Source organism: Podarcis bocagei, assembly GCF_964188305.1.
Source record: "Podarcis bocagei genome assembly, chromosome: 5".
Taxonomy (NCBI): Eukaryota; Metazoa; Chordata; class Lepidosauria; order Squamata; family Lacertidae; genus Podarcis; species Podarcis bocagei.
The window spans coordinates 52719542-52740412 of record NC_138129.1 but is presented as its reverse complement, the minus strand read 5'-3'; the positions used below and the strand labels follow the sequence as shown (position 1 = coordinate 52740412).

The 20871-nt window shown below is 48.4% G+C and overlaps 3 protein-coding genes across 8 annotated transcripts in view; 2 read left to right on the top strand and 1 right to left on the bottom strand.

Moving 5' to 3' along the window:
- SLC6A9 (solute carrier family 6 member 9) overlaps positions 1-2492 on the top strand; it is a 58293-nt gene extending 55801 nt beyond the window's left edge. For all 4 annotated transcript variants that reach the window (XM_081196864.1, XM_081196863.1, XM_081196865.1 and 1 more), the window contains one exon: positions 98-2492. In XM_081196864.1, coding sequence (XP_081052990.1) covers positions 98-316 — 219 coding nt within the window. In that variant the 3' untranslated portion in view covers positions 317-2492. The remainder of the gene's footprint in view (positions 1-97) is intronic.
- CCDC24 (coiled-coil domain containing 24) lies at positions 2443-15193 on the bottom strand. Of its 3 annotated transcripts, none has more exons than XM_081196868.1 (9): positions 14948-15193; positions 13064-13224; positions 11129-11313; positions 8280-8387; positions 6343-6429; positions 5314-5368; positions 3941-4010; positions 3611-3731; positions 2443-3230 (listed from the first exon to the last, which is right to left on the bottom strand). In XM_081196868.1, the coding sequence occupies exons 2-9, from the start codon at positions 13217-13219 to the stop codon at positions 2861-2863; spliced, it is 1152 nt and encodes a 383-aa protein (XP_081052994.1). In that variant the 5' UTR covers positions 13220-13224; positions 14948-15193; the 3' UTR covers positions 2443-2860. The 3 variants fall into 3 exon arrangements, with proteins under 3 accessions (XP_081052994.1, XP_081052993.1, XP_081052992.1); XM_081196867.1 differs by having other exon boundaries at positions 13064-13249; positions 14948-15192; XM_081196866.1 differs by lacking the exon at positions 14948-15193 and adding an exon at positions 14501-14572 and having other exon boundaries at positions 13064-13249.
- Positions 15194-15597: 404 nt separating this feature from the next.
- LOC308588481 (von Willebrand factor C domain-containing protein 2-like) lies at positions 15598-20853 on the top strand. The gene is made up of 3 exons (XM_081196872.1): positions 15598-16137; positions 19516-19645; positions 20175-20853. The coding sequence occupies exons 1-3, from the start codon at positions 15787-15789 to the stop codon at positions 20357-20359; spliced, it is 666 nt and encodes a 221-aa protein (XP_081052998.1). The 5' UTR covers positions 15598-15786; the 3' UTR covers positions 20360-20853.
- Positions 20854-20871: the final 18 nt, after the last annotated feature.

The following is a 20871-nucleotide window of genomic DNA, read 5'->3' as shown; positions in this document are numbered from 1 at the left end:
CCGTGAGCAGGCTAGCCGAGCGCCCCCTGCCTTGGATCCCAATGGCCAAGGGCTTTGAAACCACTAACCCGCTCCCTTGCCTCCTGTCTCCCTGCAGCGTTTGAAAAACGCTACCCGTCCCAGCCGCGAGTGGGGCCCAGCCCTTATGGAGCACCGGAAAGGCCGCTATGCGCCAGTACTCAGCTCCTCCACGGAGTCCCAGCTGGAGGTGCAGCTGCTGAACCCCGAGAAGCCCAAGAGCGACGAGGCTGGCGTGGCTGTTGCCATCACCGTGGGAACCAACGGCTCTACCCACAGCCAGGACTCCAAGATCTGAACATGAGCCTGGGAGGCAGGGCAGGGAGCCCTCCTTGCACCTCCCCTCTCCCACCTGCCCTGGTTCTCCAAACCCTACTCTGCTCAGATATATGACAGCGTCCCCCCACTGGGTGGGGGAGCCCTGGCTCCCGGGCTGCGCCGGACTCTGGGGGAGGGGCTGTGAGTTCCAACCCCACCCACCTCATTAGTGCCCCCGTGCCATCTTGTAACCCTCATGTTTACAGTCACGTTCGGATGGCCCCAATTCGCAACCAGGACCAGGGTCAGGGGTGGGGAGGGTGTGCACTGGCTGAACCGTTGGGGGTGCCTTGGGAAAAGGCACCAGGAGGAGGGTCGGTTGGAGCCTCGCTGGCTCAGCAACCCCTTTGGGGGTGGATTCTGGCAGCTGCACCTGGGCCCAGGGGGTCTGGTATCTATTGGGGGTGGTATGCCCCATACTGCCCTGGATCAGGGCCCTGGGGACTGGCCCCACAGATAAGCAAATGGGGGATTGGGGTGGGGGGAGGGGGAGGGCAAGAGGGTTGGTTGTAATTGTAAATGTTAATCCTGACATTCTAGGCATCGTTTGGCCACAGGCTAGGCAGCCTTCGGCTAGGCTGCTGCCCCTGCGAGGGCTTTTCCAGAGATGCACTTAAGACTGCACCTCTCCCCCCCCCCCACCACTGCACAGACCTTCCCAGCTTCCCCACCTAGGGAAGGAAAGCTAGCTTCCCCAGCACTTAACAATTTGCACTTCTCGCCATGGCCTCCCATGATAAGAAACGTTCCTGCTAGAAACTATGTATTGAATTTGGCAGGTTAATGACTGGGGTGGGTGGGTAGGGGGCAGGAGAGCTCTCCTTAATTGGGTTGCAAGAGCATGGGAGGATCACAACTCCATGAACAAAAATATGCACTTGTCTCCCTTCTGATCTTAATATTGAGCCTTATTTGCACACCATCCAGAATCGCACACCTGCAGAGTGAAACATAAGCAAACAGCATCTCTCACAAATAGAAAAAGCGACAGCTGAGAGGCTGGATGCACCGTATTACCATGATAGACATCTCGGGCAGCGCCACAGACTCTGGGCAGCACATGCAGCCCACTGGACAGATTTTGCCCAGGTGTGCATTCTTGGTCTAGACAGCATCTTCCGGATGCTCCCCCAAGCCTGTTATTCTGAAGCACTTTTCTACACTCTTCCCCTAAGAGGAATAAATTAATTTGAATGGGGTCTCCACAAAGGCAAGAGACCATTGGGACCTAGCTCTGCCCTATCCCACAGGGAAAGGGACAGAGCCAACCATGGTGCTAAGAGCAGATGATGTGCCAAGTCCTGCCCACACTATTGCAGGTGGGAAAGACACACACACACAGAGCAAAAGCACAAGCTTCCCTAAAGGCTATCCTGGCCAGGCCTGGGTTCCATGTGGCCCACTTCTCCACTAGTAGTGGGGGCAGAAGCTGCTAGCTTCATGGTGAAGCTTTGGAGAAGTTGGCCATCGGCACCAGCCCCGTCTCCAACTCCAAGGCTTTTCTCCCTAACACAAAGCAGGGCCTGTGCTGCCTCAGATGGGTAGGAGGTACTAATGGTTCCGTCTTTCGGCCTCACCGTCCCGTGTTTCCATGTCAGTGTTGCTGCCTGCACTTTACCCCCTAGAAATGCCTGGGTGGAGGAGACAGGAGACCCCGGCAGCCACAATCCTGTCTTGTACCCTGATGCCAATTCACTTAACCAATGCCAAACAGTGCATGTCGGGGGGGGCGCCCCTCAGCTCCCAGCCGTGCACGATTGCTGCGGTGTAGCCATGGTGCCAACAGCAAGGGCACACCTGGCTCCTACCCACGTGGTACCTGTTCCAGCCGGTGGCATGGGCATAGCAGCCAGCGTTCAAGTGCCAAACGTCTGCATCGTGAGCAGTTAAGAGGGAGAGGGGGGACAGATGGCTTCATGCCATGATGGTACTTTTGCCCTAAGCCGCCAGCCCCCAGACCTTCCCTCCTCTCCGCCGAGGCTGCACTATTTAATGCATGGTTCCGTGTCTGTCCTTTCCTCCTGTGTCGAAGGCGGCAGCTAGCATTGCCGCCTCATTGTTCATAGCAATAATTGTGACACGTCTCCCATACTGTGACTCTTCCAGTTGTAGATTTTTAAAGTCTGATAGATTTTAATGAAATTTATATTCCTGAACCTTGGGTGGTACAGTTCTTTGGTGTGCGTGGAGGAATGGGGAAGGTGTGGGTTGGGTTCACAGCCTCACTGCCACAAGGCCCACTGTTCTGTGTTGTGGACAAGAAGGAGAAGAAGCATCTCACTGGCATGGGTCCCACTTGCAAGTAGTTTATCTGCATTCATGGGTTGGGGGAGGTTGTGTGTATGCATTTCTTTGCCTTTTCGCTTTCCCTGGAATCCCATTGACCCTGTTCACAAGGATGAGCAAAAGGCAACAGCAGAAACTCTTGAGGCACAGGATGCTGCAGGGCTGGGTCCCTTGAAGACCCTGCAGCATGGGGAGTAGGAAATGAGGTACTTAAGGGAAGGCGGCAGCTCTCCATTCCCTAGCTGGGTCCTTTGCATCGCAGCAGCCGAGTGCGAGGGCAGAAGCGGGGCACTGGGCATGGCTCTGTAGGAGGCGTGGGGTGGAAGACATGGTCCAACCCTGCTACTGCCAGCCCGCAGGCTGAAGCAATCCTGCCCCCTTTCAGAGGCACTGCCAGCACAGGTCTGGGCAACAGAACATCAATGTCCTTCCTGGCTTGGTTGGGTTCCTCAACATCTCGCTGCAGCCATCCATAGGACCCTCGTGCTGAGTGGCCCCGCCGGGGTAGTGCCTGATGGCATAAAGTAGAAGTCTGGTCTCTGAGAGTTGGTGAAAAAGCAGGACTGATCTCTCCAAAGCTTGGTCCTTTTGCCGAGCCTCTTAAGTCACTGTGAAAGGAAAGGAAGGGGTTACCAAGAAGCAGGAGGTGTTGCCCAAGCATCTTTCCATGTAAAGCATCAAGGACAGAAGAGCCTTAGTCTCTACAGCAGAACTAATGGGTCCTACACAGAACAAACTCCAGAATTTTTACTTAAAATATGGCAGGTATGCTAGAGACCATACAGCACAAAGTGCCAGCAAGATGCCCCCTCTAGATGTTAGACTGCCAACAGCCCCACTTGGAGGGCACCGCGTTGGTGACCCCTGCCATAGAATAATAAACCAACCCTAAACACCTCTCTGCTGCAGGTGCCAGTTTGACAGCTACCCCTCAGTTATAATATTATGCAGCTTCATGGTATCATAGCTTTGGTGCCTGCAGGCTCACCTGAATTGCGGCTGGTAGCTGCTACTCCCAAGATGTTTCGATATCAGGGAAGGACTGGTGCCTGGTTTAGGCTGGCTTAGCTGCAAATCCCGTTCCATGGCGCGCTTCTCCTCTTGTAATTCTGTGGAGATAAGACCCTATTTCATGGGGATTGGGGGAAGCAACAATCTTGAAGAGCATTGGGTCTGGCACTCACAAAGAGACCATGCCCCATTGCAAATGCCACTCCTTGGCAACACCTGCCTAAAGATGATGGCTATAGGTACCATGATGCTGCATCCCTTCCCCAATTCCCAGCATGGCCTTATCCGAAACTCGGGTTCTGCATACCAGCCATGGTGGGCTCATGTGTTGCCTCTAGCAGCTCTGTAGCATGGTGATGCGCCTCCTCCAGTTGGCACTGTGGAACATGAAAAATGTTATAGGAAACACAACACAGAAGAAAGAAGCTGCTTCTTCAACTATACCATTTCTCTTAAAGATGTACATGTCTCTGCTCAAAGGTTTTCCTCGTGTTGGAAAGTCTTCCCGTATTAAATACCTTACTTTTCCTCCTAGCCTTCTAGTTGCCCCAGTCACTGCAGAAAGCTAATGGATAGGCACCAGCGTATCCAGTCCCTTCAGCTGATGACGCTCGTTTCATATTCTTCTGGAAAATAGTCTGTCAGGTTGCTGACTTAGAAACTTAGTTGGCTGACTTAAAAACCTCTAACAAATGAGAGCCTATTAAGCAGAGGCTAAATGGCCACTTCTCAGGGATGCTCTAGCAGTGAATAGCCTACATTGCCGGAGGCTGGAGTAGATTATCATTGGGATTAGATGATCATTCCAGCTTTTGACCCTGATTCCGCAGTCACAAGTCACTGTGATTTCATAACTTGGCAGCTCTCAGCACTATGGGTGTACTGCTGCAAAGGTGTGTTTTTAAATAAATCATCATCATCATCAGACACTGGTGACAGGAAGTACTCTTGCAGCAGTCCTGCAGCCCAATGTGATAGTGTTTTCACATCCAAATCATCATAACAGTTTTCCTGCCACTCACATCTTTCCTCAGCCCCTCCCTGTCCCCCAGATTTGGGAAGGAGACAAAAAAGCTAGCTATTTGGGCAGTTGTAGAACTGGTATAGAAGCCAAACACCCTTGTCACTCCTCTCTTGATGAACTCAAGAGTTCTGTCCCAAGGCCTGCCCACACTCTGTTCTAACCCAGGCTGCCATAGCCATGGGAACAGTTTTGTCGATACATCTCTGAGACCAAGCTCCTATGTACATGGGCAGGAGGGAAGACATGAGAGCGGTAATACTAGAACTTGGGTCCATCCAATGCAGAAGATGGTTGCAACATTCAGGACAAACAAAAGTAACTATGGAATTTGCCCCCATGAGATATAGGGATGAGTGCCAACTCAGATGACTTGCTGTGGGGATATCCTGCATGCAAATTTACTATAAGCATCTGTGAGAACAGGGTGCTAGACTAGATGGGGCTTTGGTCAGATCCCACAGCGCCTTGCCTCTGTTCTTACACAATAGTCTAGAAGGGCTGAGGAAATGTTGCCACAGAAGCTCCACCTAAGCTGCAACAAAAACCAGTCTCACAGACCTATTGGCCAAAACTTGAAGCAGATCCTTGGAAGTGCATGGGAGAAATATGAGGAACTCTAGAGACCCTCCTTGAGATGCGAAGGGTTTATTCCTTACCTGTAAATAGGGGATGTATCTTTCCAGATCACAGCACTCATCTTCTAGCAAGGTTCTAGGAAAAATAGTACAGCCAGTGAGACCCAAAGGAGGTGACACATTTGGGACAGAAAGCAATTGCCAGCACTGCAGACTTGGTGTCTCCACACCTTCCTCACTTTTTGTTTACGTTCCCAATGTAGGGGCTGGCAATTCAAATGAAAGTTAGATGTGAGGATAGCCACCATCTGCTTGCAGTGGCAGTTCATGTTGCTAGGGATGAGAAGAGAAAGCCACACTACTTTGAAGTAGTTCGTAACTAGGCACAAGTATCTCTAATGCCGACAGTGTTTCTAAACCTTGTTTTGTACTCTGCTGCTCTCCTTGTTCAGAGTTCCTGGCTGGTGAACACTTTCTGGCATTTCTGGGGGTGGACTTTAGCAAGCTCCCTTCAATAACTATACATACTGCCTGGAATATGCAGGATGCCCAGTGGCACAAGATGGAAGAATCTTTACAAAGCCCTTTGTGTGTTCCCCACTGGAGACTGCACTGGGAGCCAAGACTATGTATGGCTTAGACACCACACTCCTGTGTTGCTTCTTGACCTTCTCTTGCGGTTCCCACATTTTTATGCTATGCCTTTCCCACTAAGTTCTGCCACAACTGTTGTTTGATCTACTTCACTCCTTGCAATTACACAGAGCAAAATGTGCCATAGAAATTATATCTGTACCCAGAGGAAGTTTGGAAAGAGACTCTTGCCCCTCCTTGTCTTCATGATTGTGGTACAGGCCAGACTGGGAGACAGCTGATGGGGAGAGTTAGAAGGTAGAATACAAGCTGCTTGGGTCCATCTGCACACATTTTCACACAATGCCATCCCCAGCTTCCCTTCTGTCTCTGCAGTGAGTTTACTGTTCTCAGACACAAGGCCTTCTGTTATATCTGCCTTCCAGACACCTGCAACGGATACCTGTAACCCTCTTGTGCCTTCTTCCCTCTTACAATATTTGTGCAAATAAAAAACCTAATAGAGCAAAAACTTACCGAAGTTGAGAGGCTACCTCACTGATATGGGCAATATTCAGTTTATTACAGAAGGATTCCAGATTAGCGGTTCTGGAGAATAATGGCCTAAGGAAACAGAAATTGGGTGAGACTTGCATTTTCCTGTGACCAGACGGGCTTGATGCCTGCAACTGGGCATTCCTGCACTAAACAAAGCTTGAATGGGACACTGGCACAAGGATCAGGTAACAGAATTTGGTTGGGGATGTCAGTCATTTTCTTTCCAGGACCCCGAGTCTCTTTCAATGAGTTGTACTCCCATCCTCTCTGTATGGCTGTCACAGGACAGGGATTCATCAAACTGAACTAGCATGCTTCTTAGGACTCAGACACAGAACATTAAAATCACAGACCTGCCCCAGTAGAAGCAACCCTCATAATAGGAGAGGAAGCATAAACTACCCAATCATGATCCTTCAGCCCCATCCTAACCACAAACGAACTACCTAGAGAGTCTCTTGAAAACTCTCCAAAACTACTTTAAGGACAACGAAGTGGACGACGTTGCAACCCCCCTTCTCTGGGACACAATGAAAGTGGTCATCAGAGGAGCTTACATAAAGGAGAGGACATCCCTTAAAAAACAAACTTCCTCAAAAATTGGTAAATTAGAACAAGACATTTCAACCTTGCCATCACACTACAAACAAACAGGAGCCAAAAAAACCTCCTTAAATTCATAGAACAAAAAAGAAGGGCAATTGACTCTCCAGAAATCAATAAAACAATGATTAACATCCTATACTCTAAACAATGCTTTTACGAATATGGAGGGAAGAACTCCAGACTATTAGCAAACAGATGCGGGGGAGGGGGGGATCACTCAAAACAAGTATACACTGTGTCACTATAAAAGACGGTAGTGCTAACATCCACCACCAAAGAAATAACCTCAGAATTTTGTGCCAACCTATACACCTCCCGCAACCCACCTGAACAGGAAATCAGAAGATTTCTAACAGGGCTGGCCATGCCAACCATAACTGCAGAGGAACAAAAATTCATGGGGACACCATCGAAAACATCCCCACAACAGCACACCCATTTCTCCAAAACAAACTAAAGTAAATCCCCACAACACTGATGCAATCAAAGAACAATGGGCGCATGATATAGGCTATGAAATTAACCCCACCCAATGGACTAGAATGTGGTCTATACCTCCCTTTAAGTCCATATCAGCCAAAAGAAGGGAACTCACTCTGAAACTCACCTACAGGTGGTACTTAACACCACAGAAACTGGAGCTGATATGCCCAGGAACCTCACCAAGATGTTTGAGAGACTGTACCTCCGCATACCAACCTGCTCTTGGTTTCTTCAACTAGATATAAAAGGAAAACATACTAGGGGTGGGATTCACCTACATCTCTGTTAGTGGAAGCCCTGCACAAAGATTTCTGCTTGCTCAGTGAGTCTCCCCACCCCACCCCATTGATATTGCCCCATCTTTGCTGGCTGAGTCTGTAATTTCACAGCCTCTCTGACTTAACATTAAGGTTCTATCCAAAATGGAGACTTATAATTTAAGTGGGCACACCACTGCTAATTCTACATATGCATAATTTGCATATCTATATAAATAATACAAACACATTTCTAGCTTAATGCCACAATGGGACTGAAACCAGCACGGAGGCCAACTCATTGCAAGTCCCCAGTCCTGGAACGTGTATGAGGATCAAATGAGATAATAGTGATCAGTCCCAAACTGCCCATAGATGCAAAAAGAACCAATCGCTGCTAGGTTGCTAAGTTATGGCATATGGCACTCTGTGGTGTTAGGCTTCCTACAGACAAAATCAGTCCTGGATTCTGAGACCTCCTGTGGTGATACAGTTCATGGTGTTCCGGGTAAGAACAAGTCACAGCCCAGAAGTTCATTGTGTGGAGGCTGCAGCTTCCTTCAGTCTTACCTGATTAGGGCACTGCTCCCAGATGAAGACTGACTATTGCCAGCATTTGCCTTCAGTGCAAAGGTGACCACATGAGGGCTGTATTTAGCGATGGCACAATCTTGGTTCCTGTGAAGCAGAAAATGTACACCCATAAGGTAATTGTTCATCTCCAGGACAAGGACAAGAGAAGACCAGTTGGTGGCAGTGCTGGGTCACAAAACCACCCAGTAGCTGGAATGAATAGAAGCCTAAAAGGGAAAACAAGCTGGACTAAAGAGCCCAGTGAGGTGGCTTCCAGGTGGAGAAATCAAAATTAGAAACTGAACTGTTAGAACCCAATACTAAGAATTTGTCAAGAATGTATAACTTGTTGCTGAAATGGAATACACAAGATGAAACAGTTAAATCAGCTATGATTAAGTGGGCACAGGACATTGGTCATAACATTATGTTTGCTGACTGGGAATGGTTGTGGAACACCGGGATAAAATTTACGGCATGTAAGGAAAATATTATGAAAATGATTTACAGGTGGTACATGACCCCAGTCAAGCTTGCAAAAATCTATCATTTGCCCGACAATAAGTGCTGGAAGTGTAAAGAAACTGAAGGTACTTTCTATCACCTTTGGTGGACGTGCCCAAAGATTAAGGCTTTCTGGGAGATGATATATAATGAAATGAAAAAGGTACTTAGATGTACCTTCCCTAAGAAACCAGAGGCCTTTCTCCTGGGCATTGTCGGCCAATTGGTATCAAAGAAAGACAGAATTTTTTTTATGTATGTTACGACAGCAGCAAGAATACTTATGGCAAAGTATTGGAAGACACAAGACCTACCCACCCTGGAAGAGTGGCAGATGAAGGTGATGGACTATATGACATTGGCCGAAATGACTGGCAGAATCCGTGATCAGGGGAAAGAGACGGCGGAAGAAGATTGGAAGAAATTTAAAATTTATCTTAAGAACTATTATAAAATTGATGAATGCTAAAATGTCGAGGGTTTGAGAAAGAAAAGGAGATTACAGCGACAAAAGATTAAGTAAAAGAAAAGAATAAGAAGAAATATATTTGATAAAATTGGTTAGGATTTGCTGAAATAATTTTGGAAATTGGGATGTAGAAAGGGGAGGTTTGGGGGAGTCCGAGAAGTGAGGGATATGAAAAAAAAGGTTATGAAATTATACATGTTTGTTTGTCTTTTTATTTGTTTGTATTGTTTATAAAAATTTTGTAAAACCAATAAAAAAATTTATATAAAAAAAGAGCCCAGTGAGGTCCAATTTTCCATACCAAGTAGACCACAAAAGTAGTTTGACACAGAACCAAGAGAACACATACTGTATTGTGCAGTGGGGAGACTGAGGCAAAAATTTGATGCCACCCCCCAGTCCTTGCCCTGCCTTCCCAAAGCCAGCTAAGTAGACAACAGGCTTTAGGAGAGTCCTAGAGCACTCCAGGGAAGCAGCAATTAGGCTTTGGGCAGGAGACAGGAGGACTCTAGGACCCTGCCAGATCCTTTACACCTCCTTCGCCAATCCTAGTGCCTTGCTTATCTGGCTTTGGGAAGGCAGCATGAGGGCTCGGGAGGGTGTCAAATGTTGCCCAGGGCCAACAAAACAGGCCTTATGGGCTACATGCAGCCCTCAGGCCATTCATTGGACCCAGTTCTAGGCAGCACACAGGGAGCCATGACCTGTGCTCATGTCAATTCAACAAGAGGGGAGCTATTTGAAAGTAAGTAACAAATGCAGAATTTCAGGTTGTGACTGAAAGATAGTAGAAAGGTTTGAAGGGTGTGAAGGGATTCTCCGATAGGGCAACATGGTACAAACAACTCCAGCATGAGGAGTTTGAGAGCTTATCCCTTACTAGCCAGCCTGTTCTAATCCGTGCCTTCACTGAGCTATTCATTGGTTACACAGGGCTAAGGCAGGGAGCAAATCCTCAGGCAAGGGTTCCAGCAGGTGCTGATCCCAGTGCTCACTCGGATGAATGCTCACTTTGAACTTGGAGGTGAGACATAATCCCAGCCTCAGGCTATGGACTGAACACACCATAAAAAACAAATGCACTAGCAGGACTGGCATTCTTGATAGAGGCGCTCAGCAATGTGATTCCTGCATGATGTAAGGAAGCTATGTGGAAATGACAAAGGCTATATGATTGAGACCCAAAGAATGGGAATGTAAGGCTAGAATTAATTCTACAGATAAAAAAAACTAGAGAGACACACAAACTGACAAGCTGCACTTGAATGGGGAGCGCAAGTTACAGATGGAGGTGTACGGTGCAAACATGTGTTTGGTACAGGTTATTTTTGCTGGACATTGGCCATCTGAGTGGCAATCATGTTGAAACTATACTGGAACTGCCAATTAAATTGCATTGGGGCTGATATTTCCTAATAAGCATTTCTGGAACAGTCACCCTTAAAAAGCAAAGGGAGAAAGAATCCTGTGTCAATAGTGTAAATATATAGTTTAGTCGCTAGGTGGCACTGGACTTATTTATATCTGAGTGGAATCAGAGGTTTCCCCCATCCTGTTCTTGTTAAGAGAGACAATCAAGTTATTGTCTAGCCTCCTAACTGATTTGTCCCATGAAACTCTAAGCCTCTCGTAACAAATAGTTATGGCTTCCTCAATCTAGACTGCTTTGGCCAAAAGATGATGTAAAACTCACCCATTCCGCACACATAAATACCACCAGGCACATCAGTTGGAAACTAATGGGCTCATTCTTATATCAAATAGGCTTCAGGTCTTAATATAGTCTGCTTGCTTTTCTTCTATCCCTACTACCTGCTCCCCCTTAACTCAGCCCTTAATTCTCTCAAGTCCCTTCTCTTCCAATCTCCAGTACCTGCCCTCCTGCGATGCCTTCTGCTGTAGGCCAATTAGAAGAAGGCGGATCTCCTCCCTCACCAGCTCCTTGAGGTTGGGGGGAGCTGCCAGCAAGGCCCAGCTGTCATCCGCTTGCAGTGGGCTTTGCTCCACTCCAAGGCGGCCTGACTGCAACTCCTGATGGAATTCCAACAGTGTCCGCACCTGTAAATAGGGAAGGGGTTGGACTGCATTAGGGACAGTGCATTAACACATGCAGAAATTCACACATGTGCACATTGGAACAAACTGCAGAAACTTTCTCAAAGTAATCTTTCCCCCACCCTCCACCTCCCCAAATGATGAAGCACTGACACAACCTAAAAATACAAGTTGCACTCCCATTCCCAGTATTGCTATTCTGCACACCTGGAAATCAAGCCAGGTGCCTGCCTGCAAGAAAAGAAAATCAATACCTAGCCATGGTTTAGTTACTCACCTGATGGTAGACAATTACATTTCATAAAGGGAACTGACAACTTTTCAGAAGTATGTCACGCATCAAGGAAATAAAAGATGCTTCAAATGTGATAAATGTGTGTGAGAGAACACTGAATTCAGTAAAACGTTGCATCCGCCGTAAGACTTGGAACAGACTATGAGGCTATTAGTTTATGTGAAGAGTATTTTAGAATTAAGAGTGAAGTTTTTAGGATTAAAAAAAAACCCTTTTGCAGAAAGTGGGCAAAGTTGCCTGCAGAAGATAAGAACACCAGCCAGAACACTGTCATTCCAATGTAGCTGGCAAGAGGGCACTGCATTGTTGCCGTCTGCACACTCCATAAAAGGTGCAAAGCTGCAGACAGCCCACCCACAATCATTCTCTCCCTCCCCCCATGAGGAAAGTCAAGGTCATGCCGCAAAAATATCTGCAGGATATTTGTAAGGCAAGCGAGCGCCAGAAATCCCTTTCTGGCCCCACACATCCACAAGAGGAACGTTATGGTACAGCTGCTTCCCTGGGCGGCCTCTCAGATATCCAATTGGGGAGGGGAGCAGAGACACATACAAGAACACAGCAGGGAGACAGGCAGTACCTAGGCCACATTTATCAGGCTTGTGATGAAGATGTAATAGACAGCCAGGTGAAAGACCTCATAAAGGCTGGGGAGGGGGTTACTGGCCACAATGGGGGGGGGCTGGATCTCAAGCAAAGCTCTAACATGAAGAAGTGATAGAGAAAGGTGCCATCTTGTCAGGGTGTGTTGTGCTTGCTCTTCTGGTTTCAGGAGGAGGTAAGGCAATTACCATGTGAAAAGCCTCTGGGATGTTTACTGTTCTTCTCAGCTGCAGTCAGGACCATGCTGAATAAAGAAAGGGCATGAATGGCTGGAGGAGAACAAAGGGCCTGGAATAGCATGGATTAGGGGCTCTGGCCAAGCATTAGGAACCAGCTGAGCTGGGAGCTGGCAAATGGGGACCTTGTCAAACAGGGAGGGGATGGTTGCAATATTTTGTCCCCTCCTTGACTTGCCTTCTCAGATGTGCTTTCTTTTCACTGAAATTAAACGGCACTCAAAGCAGATGTAAGTGGCAAACCAGAGGTTTTTTCCATACACACATGAATGCTACTCTATATGAAAATGCATGTATGCCAAAACTAGTGGCCAGTGCTCAGTGGAAGGGGGCTTAATACAATTTATAAGCCCTCCCTTAGCGCCGCTCAATTTTAGCACTCAGTCCACTCCACTCAATCTATAGACATGAAAGGCGGGCCCTTTCATCAGTCAAATCCCCTTACAAATTTAGTGCTGCCTCTTTAGCTGATGAGACCTAGATTTTATGCTTTATTCAGATATCCCTTTGTCACCAGCCACTTCTAAATTGTGTAGTAAGAGGGGTGATTGGTTTGTTTGTTTGTTCTGCTCTTTTGTGAATCATTTTGAATAGGAGATCCAGTATTTCGGTACTTAACCTCAGCATGAAGTTCCAAGCTCCGTTCCACAAGGCCATGACCCAAGATAGCTTTCGCCTCAAGCCTCTCACTGGGTGCTAATTGTTCCTCTACCATTGTCCAGAGTGATGGTACGGACTGCAAGGATTCCCCAGATGCACCAGGCAAGGGCAACATGGGTGCTGTATCCGACTCCACGATAATGGGCTTTAAAGGAAAAAAAGATTGTGCCAATGAGACAGTGAGTAGAAGCTCCACATCACAACTATTCGGTGCCACATGCAATGGTGCACCTAGGTAATTTTAGACACTGAACTTAATGGTTTTACACATGGGCTGCTGCCCTCCCAAGATTCACAAATATTATTGAAAAGCATTGAAAGTATTCAATTATCTGAGGTTCTGCCCCCCAACAGAAACCTGGCCCCCCGCAATGTCCTATTTATGAGGTATTTTTACCCATGATTTCCCAAGAAAAGCTCAATAGCTTTGTCCCTCCCCAACTAAAATCCTGGCCACATCCATGGTTTTACACCCCTCTCCCATTAGGGACGTGGGTGGCGCTGTGGGTTAAACCACAGAGCCTAGGGCTTGCCGATCACACAGAGCCTAGGACTCGCCGATCAGAAGGTCGGCGGTTTGAATCCCCGCAACAGGGTGAGCTCCCATTGCTCGGTCCCTGCTCCTGCCAACCTAGCAGTTCGAAAGCACGTCAAAGTGCAAGTAGATGAATAGGTACCGCTCCGGCGGGAAGGTAAATACCGCTTCTGTGTGCTGCTCTGGTTCGCCAGAAGCGGCTTAGTCGTGCTGGCCACATGACCAGCTGTACGTCGGCTCCCTCGGCCAATAAAGCGAGATGAGCGCCGCAACCCCAGAGTCGGTCACGACTGGACCTAATGGTCAGGAGTCCCTTTACCTTTTACCCATTAGACAGCCACACATATTACATTTGTCAGTTGTCAGTTGTAAGGTAAGCCATTCCCATGTTTTATAACTGCTCCTACATTCCTGATACATTAGCACAATAGATAAATGGTTGTGAAATACTCTGAGCATGTACAGTTTCACATTCTAAACTCACTTAAGTCATAGCACTAGCATTACAGGAATACAATGGAATTTGCTTCTGCTGCCCTGATGTTAAACACATTTATGGGGGGGGGGAGCACCAAGGATGAAAGTAAAAGTAAAAAATAGAATCGAGTGCCATGTACATGCCTGGTTAACCACCCTCTGACTAAAACTGTTGTAGAAAATAAGGATGCCGCTGTGACTACCATCAGCGCCAATAGACCACAACATGCCCATGCCAGCCCAGGTGCTGCCACAGGTCGTTTGTTCCTGACTCTATCACCTGACACTCTCTAGATGGACATTTGAGGCACCCCATTTTTGTGGTGCTCTGTACTTTTCCCCTGAGTTGCACTACTGTCTACAAATCCTGTTACTTGCACTCACCTTTCTACCACGTGGGTCACCAGACAATAAGAGCATATAATTTTTCTTGCTCCCCATATACCAAACTCATCCCCTCACATTAACTTCGAGAGTCACACTAATTCCCGTTAATCGTAATTATTATCAATCATTATTATTATTTATTTGTACCCCGCCCATCAGGCTGGGTTTCCCCAGCCACTCTGGACGGCTTCCAACAAAGATTAAAAAAATATTAAAATGTCACACATTAAAAACTTCCCTGAAGTTTGTCTTCTGAATGTCAGGTAGTTGTTTATAGCCCCAAATGTAACCTATTGCCCATTATCCCTCCCCATAGTTGCTCCCCAGTGCTTAACTCACCTACGTCTCGGCCCACCGAGCCCACTTCCGCCCCAGACCTTTTACTCTCCCCACACTTCCTCACTCCCTACGGACTCACGGACATAACTCTGCGGTAGCCCTCACCTGCGACACCGGGCGGAGGGGCGGAGGGCCAGGCGTCTTGCCCTATCCGAGCCCCCTCCACCCTCTAACTCTCTGGAATATAAACTCGCCGTCTCCATGGTAACGCCCCGCCGCGTTCCTCTGAAGCCTCGCCTCTTAAAGGAGCCGTGCCCACGAGGCAGACAGGATGTCGGTCGAGCGTGGAGACGGGCGTCCCGGGGGAAGGAAGCGTGCGCGTTGAAGCTCTTGGCGCGCCCGCGCTTGCACCCAAGCAATCGGAGGTAAAGAGAAGCCACACGTCGGCCAGTTTTCATCCAGGAGGGGTCCCACTGGCTTTACGCTTTGGCAACAGTACAATATTGAGAAACTTCTTTCTTTGCCTATTAATGTTCCTAGGATTAAGATGGGGGGGGAGGGAGAGGGAGAGATCCAGCGCCGCGCGTGTTTTGGAGGCCGCGGAGACTGGGAACTGGGGAGACGCAACTTTCGCTGCCCGGATGAGTGTTCGAGGGGTCTGGAGAGGGAGCACAGTGGACTTGTCTTAGCAGGCTTTTCCTGAGGTGCAGATAGGGGGCCAGCTCCCTCCCACCGCCCCGGTCCCGCCCGCTCCGTTGGGGAGGGGGTGCTGTGCCCCTGGGCGGGCTCGGGTTGCAAGAAGGGGCGGGCCGGGCCGGGCGGCGGCTGCACAAAGGCCGAGGCACGCCAGGGCGGTTCTTAGCCGCAGCTTCAGCAGGCAACCTCCCGGTGGGACCCCGCGAGCGGCGTTGGGGCGGACTGGATGCCCACTTTCCCCGCCAGCTCTCCTCCGCTTCGCTTCCCTACTGCTGCTGCTGCTCTGCTCCTCCCTCTCGCCAACTCCCATGCCAGGCATCTGTCCCTTGAGTTCAGCGATGCCCTTTCCGTTGGCACAGCTGAGCTTAGCGCTGCTGCTGCTGACTCTGGTGCCCATCCCAGGACTGGCAGGGCCAGTGACCACGTGTGATGCCAACGGGAGCCTGTACTACGTTGGGGAGTGGTATTTCCTGGACAGTGACCACTGCACCCAGTGCGAGTGCACAGCGGAGGGGCCCGCCTGCGCCCGCACGGACTGCACTGCTCTGCCACCTGCCTGCATTCACGTCAGCCACTACCCCAGCGACTGCTGCCCACGCTGCGAAAGGGTTGGCTGTGAGCACCGTGGACAAGTGTATGAGCTGGGGCAGCATTTCCAGGTAAGGCATTTACAGGAGAATTAGGCAAAGTGGGGATGGCATGAGAAGGAATCTAGAGCCAGGTGGGCAGGGATGGATAGGTGATGGATGGGCAAAGTGAGGATATTCAAAAGCAGGAGAAAAAGCGAATGCTCTTGAAAAAGGCACTGTCTAAGAATCGCAAGCGGTCAATTCTGTTTCTTAAATCTTGTTCTGAAAGGGAGGCCTAGGCAGGAGAGTAAGAGACTGGAAGCAGGAATGGCTATCTCTTTATGGTTTGTTCATTACTGGCTGAAGCAAAAGAAAATACAAACAAAACTTTTCCAAAGTGGGTGAGAAGCACCAAATCAAAAGTGCTCTGTGAAGCTGGAGGTGCTCTTAAGATGGTCCCATAAAACCAAAGCTTTTTGATAATTCAGAAGGCAATTTTATTGGCTGTAGTACCTAGCTGAGCATCCTTTGACTAACTGAATTGCATTTTCATCCATTTCTTAGGCCTGACATTGACCAGTTCAGCACCTTGCTTCTGGCTATTGTCTGTTGCTGCCAAAAATGTGTGTAGTTTATTTTAGGACTTGAGTCAGACCAAACAATCTCTAGCATGGCTGACTTGGACAATTGAGGGTGGGTGGGGAAAGGAGTATTTTTGGCACTAAGCCTGCACTAGCCGAAGGGAGTCAAATTCTAGCCCTGAGGCTGCAGGTGGAAGATCAAAGCCCTCCATTCCTGGGCTCCATGCCTCTTTGGATAGCATGAATTGAGTGTTTGCAAAAAATAAGTGTATTGATGAAGAAAGGACCAGTTGCTACATATAGTCAAAGAATGGGCAGTGGGGTTCTTCCTAGGTGAATTGTCCGTTACCTAAACATCAAATTATTGTGTGATGACTTATCTCTTGGCTGTCCCATTTACCCAAACACAAAATTCTGTTGAAAGGTACACAGAAAGTACCGTACTTTTCACACCATAGGACGCACTGGACAATAGGACGCACCTTGTTTTAGAGGGGGGAGAACAAGAAAAAAAAAATCTCCCCCTCTCTGCCCAGCACCCCTTCAGCGAAGCAGCAGGAGGCGCTGTGCAGCGAGGGGGAGAATTTTCCCCCTCTTGTTTCCCCCCTCTAAAACAAGGTGCCGTTTAAGGTGCGTTCAGTCGCCTTCAGGCGGCTACCTTGGAAGCCTGGAGAGCGAGAGGGGTCGGTGCCCACCGACCCCTCTCGCTCTCCAGGCTTCAGGTTCCTTTCGACCTGCTCTTTGGGGCTGGCAGGGGGAAGCCCACCACCAGCCCCAAAGAGCAGGTCGGGGAGCAGTGGAAAGCTTCTATGGCTTCTTTAGCCCTGCACGCGCTCTCCCAGCTGGAGAGGTGGCGCGCAGCTAAAGGGGCTCCTGCCATAGCCGCGTGTCACCTCTCCAGCCGGGAGAGGGTAAGCGGGGCTTCTTTAGCCCCACGCGCACTTTCCCGGCTGGAGAGGTGACGCGTGGCTAAAGAGGCTCCTGCCATAGCAGCGCGTCGCCTCTCCAGCCGGGAGAGGGTCACGGAGGGCTTCTTTAGCCCCGCGCGCGCTCTCCCGGCTGGAGAGGTGGCGCGCGGCTAAAGAGGCTCCTACCAGCCGGGAGAGGGTCGCGGGGCTATGGCATCTTCGCTCCATAGTACGCACACACATTTCCCCTTCATATTTGAAGGGGGAAAGTGCGTCCTATAGAGCGAAAAATACGGTAAATGCTTTCTGCAAAGCCATATTGAGCCATATTTCCCCCCCAAATAATAACTTTATTATGGCCAACCAAAATTTCATAAAATAGCAAGCAAGCTTTTGATTATCCAGAACCATTCAGCTGGGGCCTAACTTGCCCTAAAATACTTTGCTCAGCCAAAGCTTCTCAGTTCTTTACTAGGGATGGCCAGATTTTGCTCTAGGTCCATAACATCTGGGTTGTAGATACAGTAATATAGGGCTGCTTCCCAACACTTCCTGGAACTAGGTTATCTTGCATTTGCTTACAAGCAAGACAAGTGCTATAGATCTAGAGAGAGAAAAGTTCTGAAATTAGGAAGGGTAAAGACTTTCCTTTGTACTGTAGGTTTGTAGTACGAACAAGATATCAACTTGCCAGTGAAGTTGTGCAATCTCCTTCCCTGGAGTTATAAAGATGATCATGGACAATTATATCATTAAGATATGATTTTTGGTGTTAAATGTTGATGTCATCTTCCAGCTTTGTTATTTTAAAGTATTGTGACGAGTGATCTAGAGCAAGTGACCAATGTTTTTATCTGCAACCACTTGAACTTCAGTGGAGACCAGTCTTTATCATCACCCACCCTGAAGGTGTGAAATCAGACAACCAACCTATTAGTTCAGGAGGGAGGGAATTTGACAGAAGGTAGAATATTAGAACTTTCCCCTTAGGGCAGAGAACAAAAGCATGTGGCTTGGCTAGAATTAGCCTCATGTTTTGCAAGTGAGAAGGTGAATGAGAGGTGAGGTGCTGAAAATGACTTCAGTCTCCTTTGCTGGATATTTTAAGGAGGAGCTTGATTGGGTAATGGGTTCCAAAACACATTCATGGGCCTTTTTAGCATATTGGGATCCCTGAAGGTTCTGCGCTACTGGGGACAATCTCTCACTCACTCAGAGTTTTCTCTATTCAACATTTTCTTATGACCAGTCAGTTTCCCCAGTGACCAGCCGCATGATTATTTGAGAGTAATCTTGAGTTGGCCAGAGCTGACAAGATACACAAAGTCAAGGGAGATTGGGACAGAAGCTTTTTCTCCCTCATTATCTATCAATTCTTAGTTGATAGTGCCATCTGATGGTATAATCCCAGTACTGCCATAGCTATGCATTCAGTTTGGAATGCTTCTTCACACATTACAAAAAAAGGGAGATGATGGGCCTTATATTTCTTTTGTGATCACTCCTTCCCCTGATACTTAAAGCACAGATACAGGTAAGCAAAGATGCAGCCAGGAGCCTCATCCAATTAAGTATCTGAGGCATGAGTTTCCCACCTGCTTGCATACGCACATCTCTTTTTGCAAGTTACAGACAGAAGACATGACTAATTCATTCTGGAACTGCAAAATCCAATCAATTCTGCAACATGGTGGTGTGGGATGGATGGGTAACCTATTTCTCTCAGCCTAATTTTATTAGGAGGAAAAGGGGGAGGGAAACAGGGTAGCAGAGGAGGTGCCCTACCCACTTTGACTCTGGACCAGCACACCACTGGCATGGAATTCTGAACAGATTCCCAAGGGAATGCAATTCTCAGAAAAGAATAAGCTTCTGCACCACTGATGCAAAATAGTTCTAGAGCTGCATCATCATCATCATAACTGTGTGCTGTCCACATAAAGCTACTTGCTCTATTGACCAATATTTGTCTCTCACAGCCCTCAGAGTGTGAGCAGTGTACCTGTGACCTAGATGGCATCGCTCGTTGCCTAGTGGCAGACTGCGCCCCTCCGCCCTGCGTCAATCCAGTCTACAAGAAGGGCCACTGCTGCCCCACCTGTGAGGATGGTGAGAAAGACACACCTTCACAGCAAGGGACAAATGTTCCACTTCAAGCTGTCCAGAAGGGGGAGAGAACTTTGTCTCCCTTGCTGTTCAGGGCCCCTGTCCTAATGGAGCAGGGAAGTGAGAGGAATTGAGCCAAGCTGACCAGACACAAGCTTGCTTAACTGAACAGGAAGCCTCCTACTTAGAAATGATGGGGACACACCTGGTAGCCCCCACCTCATCTTGAAGGATTTGGCAGGTGTTTAGCCCTAGTGTTAGAAGAGGGGTCCCCCCAAAATGAAAAATGTCCTCCTGGTATAAAAGCAGCCTCTAGCACAGAACCTCTGCATGAGGTGAGCTCCCGGTAGAGGATAGGGGTACAAGGAGTAATAATAATTATAATTTTATTATTTATACCCTGCCCATCTGGCTGGGTTGCCCCCACCTACACATGTACTCTTAAACTGCTTGCCCTTTCTGCTTCTAAGAGTCATGATGAGACTTCTGCAAACAATGGCAAACTCTAATGCATGGACATGTCTCTCCACAGGGCCCAACTGCTACGTGGATGGGAGCCAGCGACACGTAATTCCTGCTGGGGAGAGCATATGGGTGGGGCCCTGCACCCGTTGCCGCTGTCATGATGGCCAGGATGCCGGTTACTGGGAAGGAAACCGCTTAGCTAAATGTGAGCGGCTACGGGGATGCCGGGCTACAGGTGCACATCACACCTGAGCTGCTCCAAACACCAAACAATTCCTGGGCCAGCCATTCTTCAGCACCTGCAAGGCTTCTGCTTATCCAGACAATCCCTAGTGTGCCCTTACACCCAGCCCTGGCCCAACTCCTTCAACCATACACATAAGCAATTGCCAGTCGCAGCCCCCTTTCCAGATCTACCCCCTTTCCCTTGACAATGTCTAGAGTTATTACGCAGGGGAGTAGCTCATATGAGAAAGCCCGTTTTATTTAGGATGGGTGGGCAACCTGTGGCCATTCAGATATAGTTGGACTCCCAGCTCCCATCAGCTGTAGCCAGCATGGCTAATGGTTAGGAATAATTTAGCCACATCTCGAGAGCCAGAGGTTCCCCATATGATTTAGGGAATCACCCCTCAACCGCCACCACATTCCCACTCCAGCTTCAACTTCAACTAAACATAGTATCTTTTGCTACTATTTAACAGTTTTTCTCTGTGTGTGAGCATCAATAAAAGAACCTTGTAGAAGAGTTCTCTTGTCTTCTG

Excerpts from the sequence above, each read along its gene's own strand:
- CCDC24 (XM_081196866.1), bottom strand. The coding sequence starts at position 14,557 with ATGGGGAGCAAGAAAAATTATATGCTCTTATTGTCTGGTGACCCACGT. Across the intron at positions 11,314-13,063 it reads GCTTGGAACTTCATGCTGAG|GTGCGGACACTGTTGGAATT; the intron begins GTTAAGTACCGA and ends CCCTATTTACAG. Across the intron at positions 6,430-8,279 it reads GGGAGCAGTGCCCTAATCAG|GCCATTATTCTCCAGAACCG; the intron begins GTAAGACTGAAG and ends CTGTTTCCTTAG.
- LOC308588481 (XM_081196872.1), top strand. The coding sequence starts at position 15,787 with ATGCCAGGCATCTGTCCCTTGAGTTCAGCGATGCCCTTTCCGTTGGCA. Across the intron at positions 16,138-19,515 it reads AGCTGGGGCAGCATTTCCAG|CCCTCAGAGTGTGAGCAGTG; the intron begins GTAAGGCATTTA and ends TGTCTCTCACAG. Across the intron at positions 19,646-20,174 it reads CTGCCCCACCTGTGAGGATG|GGCCCAACTGCTACGTGGAT; the intron begins GTGAGAAAGACA and ends GTCTCTCCACAG.